Source organism: Berghia stephanieae, chromosome 9, assembly GCF_034508935.2.
Source record: "Berghia stephanieae isolate SIO BIC M18660-M18661 chromosome 9, UCSD_Bste_1.3, whole genome shotgun sequence".
Taxonomy (NCBI): Eukaryota; Metazoa; Mollusca; class Gastropoda; order Nudibranchia; family Aeolidiidae; genus Berghia; species Berghia stephanieae.
The window spans coordinates 1,296,619-1,301,618 of NC_088368.1; the positions used below are offsets into that span (position 1 = coordinate 1,296,619).

At 40.6% G+C, this 5,000-nt stretch overlaps 2 protein-coding genes across 7 annotated transcripts in view; both read left to right on the plus strand.

The window, feature by feature from the left end:
* LOC144979443 (uncharacterized) overlaps positions 1-1,352 on the plus strand; it is an 18,967-nt gene extending 17,615 nt beyond the window's left edge. The window contains exon 3 of the mRNA XM_078926094.1: positions 1-1,352. This exon is cut by the window's left edge and continues 1,003 nt beyond it. Coding sequence (XP_078782220.1) covers positions 1-26 — 26 coding nt within the window. The 3' untranslated portion in view covers positions 27-1,352.
* A 2,471-nt stretch (positions 1,353-3,823) lies between these two features.
* The window catches only part of LOC144979447 (uncharacterized), an 8,547-nt gene continuing 7,370 nt past the window's right edge, over positions 3,824-5,000 (plus strand). For 2 of the 6 annotated variants that reach the window (XR_013646700.1, XM_078926100.1), the window contains exons 1-2: positions 3,825-3,896; positions 4,499-5,000. The exon at positions 4,499-5,000 is cut by the window's right edge and continues 1 nt beyond it. Coding sequence is in view for 5 of the 6 variants with exons in the window: in XM_078926100.1 (XP_078782226.1) it covers positions 4,828-5,000 (173 nt within the window). In the remaining variant the exon portion in view is untranslated. Of the gene's footprint in view, positions 3,897-4,459 lie in introns of all 6 variants that reach the window. The other 4 variants (XM_078926104.1, XM_078926101.1, XM_078926102.1 and 1 more) reach the window with 4 other exon arrangements.

The window sequence follows — 5,000 nt, forward strand, 5'->3', positions numbered from 1 at the left end:
GCGGACGTGAGACTGTGTCAACCTAAAAGTGCCCATAGATTCCCAGCCAAGGCAGTCTGATTTCTTGAGATAATTTTTTTTCTTGCATTTTTTTCATGCTTTGTTCGGCACTGTTTCAAATCTTTATCTTACACAGTGCCTATTCTCTTGTTTGTCACTTCGATATTTTCAAAACAAAAATATAGAGCTTCTCTAATGTATTCGTTCTATGTGCAGCCATGTGGTCCTGCGGTATGACACTCGCTTTAGGATCGGAAGATCCTGAGTTTGAGCGTTGCTCGACGCATAGTTGAGTCCTTCAAAAAGGCTCCTTACTCATTCTCTCACTGTACTCGGGTGTGAAATGATTACCTGGACGTTAACAACGTTGTCCCTGTGCTGTCCGAAAAAAATGTTGTAATATCGCCTAATAGGCGTCATGTCACGTCCTATTGATAGTGTTGCTGTTGGCCAGGGACCCTTGTGAAGCGCTTTGAGCACGTTAGTGGACGTTGCGCTATTTAAAAAAAGCTCATAAAAGCTCAAGTCCTCGTCTCCTCGTGTCTAAGGTTCACAAGTTCACAGCTGAAACTGGTATCCTTGTGAAGAATAATATAATATATATTATAGGCATTTAAAGCGTCCCACTATCGGTAAACCCCTGGTGTAAAGGTAGTATAAAGTATGTAGTCAATTTACAAGACATTTTGACAAGGAACGTTTGAGGTCAACAAAGATCGATCGATTCTTTGTTCTCTCTCTCTCTCTCTCTCTCTCTCTCTCTCTCTCTCTCCCTCCCTTTCTCTCTCTCTCTCCCTCTCCCTCCCTCTCTCTCTCTCTCCCTCTCCCTCTCCTCCCTCTCTCTCCCTCTCCCTCTCTCTCTCTCCCTCTCCCTCTCTCTCCCCCCTCTCTCTCTCCCTCTCCCTCTCTCCCTCTCCCTCTCTCTCTCTCTCTCTCTCTCTCTCTCTCTCTCTCTCATTGTCTTCGTGATTGAATGTCTAGTTGATGAAGAGACGCCATTGTTTCATCAATTCTGTCACTTGTGACTAGCTTGTGTACATAAGGATGCCCAGATCAGACGATGGAGCACATCCTAAGAGAATGCCAGGAAGGGCCCAGCTGCACTGACCATGACCTAAGAGTCTGCACCCCAGATGCTGTGGAGTGTGTTCGGTGTTGGAGAGACAAGCTATGACGATGACCTCAATCACACACGCCTGTTACTTATAATATTTTGAAAATATTGTGCATGTTGAATAAATGTATCTTTGCGTGCCTGGACATCTTTTTATTTTTTGTCCTTATCTTTAGATGACTGTATTATTACTCGCCATTTTGTAACAATGAGTCAATGAATAAAATATATAAAGTCATTTCCGACTCTTTTTCGGTCCTTCGTGTAATATATTAGAACAGGCAATACCGACTACTATTAACAGCAGCAGTAGTAGTAGTAGTAGTGGTAGTAGTAGTAGTAGTAGTAGTAGTAGTAGTAGTAGTAGTAGTAGTAGTAGTAGTTGAAGTAGTAGTAGTTGAAGTAGTAGTAAGTAGTAGTAGTAGTAGTAGTATAGTAGTAGTAGTAGTAGTAGTAGTCAGCTAGTAGTAGTATGTAGTAGTAGTAGTAGTAGTAGTAGTAGTAGTAGTAGTAGTAGTAGTAGTAGTAGTAGTAGTAGTAGTAGTAGTAGTAGTAGTAGTAGTAGTAATAGTATTAGTAGTAGTAGATCAGGGGGCAGCGTGGCTTGGTGATACGGTCTTTGCTTCGTACCCAAAAGGTACCGAGTTTGATCCCCCGCCGCTGCGCTGTGTGGCGCTAAGCAAGTCACCTAACCCTAGCTCAATTTGCGGAGCTACACTGTCGCCTTAGAATAGACCCGAGAGACAAATTTCCCCTATGGGATGAATAAAGGGAATTTTTATTTTTTTTTTACTTTTTTTAGTAGTAGTAGTAGTAGTAGTAGTAGTAGTAGTAGTAGTAGTAGTAGTAGTAGTAGTAGTAGTAGTTGTTGTTGTTGTTGTTGTAGTAGCCGTAGTGTAGTAGTTGTTGTTCTTATAGTAGTAGTAGAATGTTTATAGTCTGGTTAATACAGTTTAGTGGAATTCCCATAAACAAAGACCTGAATGACGGCAATTTCATTCTATCTTTGAAGCTGATGTCAGTGAGGTCTTTGTTATTTATTTTTGTCATCAGCGTTTATAAGTAATTCTTACTAAACTGTATAAAAAACATTCAAGGTTACATATAGTTTTGTGTGCTGGTCCGTTATACTTCCGGATGACAATGTTGTGAGCATCTTTGCCAAGCGAATACTATCTATAACCTGACACTAGAACCCTCAAAGACTTATAGTTATAGATAGTATGAAGTTGACGTCACTCACGCCTTTGTTTTTGGATTTTGCCATCCGCGTTTATGAGTAATTCTCACTAAACTGTATTAACCAGACTATAGATAGTATGCGCTTTGCTAAGAAGCTCACAACATAAGAGATAAAATACCCGCCCAGACAGCACTGAAGGAATAATTCAATGCCGGGAAGAAATACCGTGCACGAACACCAACGTCTCTACCAACAACACTAAATGCCGACCTGCAGACATACCATCGTCTGCTCCGATCAGCACCAGGAGAATTTCTATCTTTACAGCTACAAAAAAACAATAACTTTTCCATCAAAACTAAAGACGAAACATGATCTTAAAACGTTGTCACAAGACATGGATACATGGACAAATATAACAATAGGTTGGCACAAGACATGGATACACGGACAATAAACGTTGTACAGACATATAATGGACAAATAACACGGTTGCACAAGACATGGATACATGGAAAATATAACATAGTGCACAAGACAGGATACATGACAAATATAACAACAGTGCAAAGACATGGATACAGGACAATATAACAACGTTGTACAAGACATGATACATGGACAAATATAACAACAGGTTGTCACAAGACATGGATACATGGAAAAATATAACAATAGGTTGTCACAAGACATGGATACATGGACAAATATAACAACAGGTTGTCACAAGACATGGATGCATGGACAAATATAACAACAGGTTGTCACAAGACATGGATACATGGACAAATATAACAACAGGTTGTCACAAGACATGGATACATGGACAAATATAACAATAGGTTGTCACAAGACATGGATACATGGACAAATATAACAACAGGTTGTCACAAGACATGGATACATGGACAAATATAACAATAGGTTGGCACAAGACATGGATACATGGACAAATATAACAACAGGAATCCAACAGGCAGAAACATGGTGAAACCCCCACAATTTACGGCAAGCGTCCTTGAGACTGCGTAGCCAGGATCGTCATCATATCATTATTATTATATTCAACTGGAGGCAAACGAAAAGGATTTATCAATAAGAACACGTACTGGACATCATCTCTAAGTAAGTACGTGTTTATTTTCTTTGGTTAGTATCATCACGCCATCTACCATCGTTGGTATCACTAAGTGTTAGTGATTCTCGTTTATTTATAAATAAACAAACTCAAATTAAGGAATTAAGGAGCGAGCACCGGTGTAAGATAAAGAACTGAACAAGTCAGTGTGTATGAAATTTGCCAGACAAAGCAAGAAAGAAAAATACAAGAAGAAAGAATAAACATCCCAAAAAAACAGTCGACCTCGAACTCGACTGATTTTTTGGGATGATCTTGTCTTGTTTTTTTTTTTCTGTCTTGCTCTGTCTTGCAAATTTCATACACACTGACTTGTTCAGTTCTTTATCAAACAAACCCAAAACTTGGCCACCATATTCTTCTTCCGCACGAAATCGACACTTGATCTGAACACCTTTTTGCACCGACCATTTCATCTCAAAGGTCTTTAACAACAATGCAGCCGACATAACACCGTCAAAGTAAGTTATCAAAACAAAAACAAAGCAAAACAAAGCAAACGATACAACAATGAGCTCACGCCTCCAGTGAATAAATCTTTAAAGAAAAATAGAAATAAAACACTAGAATATTTTGATAAAAATCTTCAAAAATGTGAATACAGAGAAATATTCAACAGGGCGCTTAACAACAGAACACGATTCATGTAGTTGACGCATTATTTTTAAGGGAGGCCTTCCGAAAGCTCCTACATCCCCAGTATTCTTGTTTTTTATAATGTTCTAGTAGGGGATTTGGAAGGAGGGAGACTTAAAAAAAAGTTTTCCCCCTCCCAAACCCCCTGCTAGAACATAATATATATTTTAAAAGAATACTGGGGATGAAGGAGCTTTCGGAAGGCTCTCGAGCTAAGGGAAACAACCCAAATATTTCTTTTACTACTAAAAGAAAAAAAAGAAAATCTAGTAGCCGGCCTTGAACGGGATGCCTTCCCAAAGCTCCTCGTGTTAGCATTTCCTTCAATGTGTATTTTCACCGTGGATCTTTTGTCAAGCGTTTATTTATTCAATTTCTCATTATATAGAAGCATTTTAAAAATTCTAGAAGTCTAGTCCATCCACAGTCAGGTCCAGTCCATCCACAGTCCGTCCAGTCCATCCACAGTCAGGTCCAGTCCATCCACAGTCCGTCCAGTCCATCCACAGTCCGTCCAGTCCATCTACAGTCCGTCCAGTCCATCCACAGTCCGTCCAGTCCATCCACAGTCCGTCTAGTCCATCTACAGTCCGTCCAGTCCATCCACAGTCCGTCCAGTCCATCCACAGTCCGTCCAGTCCATCCACAGTCCGTCCAGTCCATCCACAGTCCGTCCAGTCCATCCACAGTCCGTCCAGTCCATCCACAGTCCGTCCAGACCATCCACAGTCAGGTCCAGTTCATCCACAGTGACCCATGACTCAAGAGCTTGGGGTGTCGCAGAGTCCTGGAGATTTCTTCATTTTTTGGAATGTCATCGTCCCGCTCACCGTCCTCATCAACATCAAAAAGTTTGGCCTCCGCAAACATGAAATCGGCCTCATCATTGCCATGAACTTGAATCCCTCCGTTCTCCACTATGTCATGCA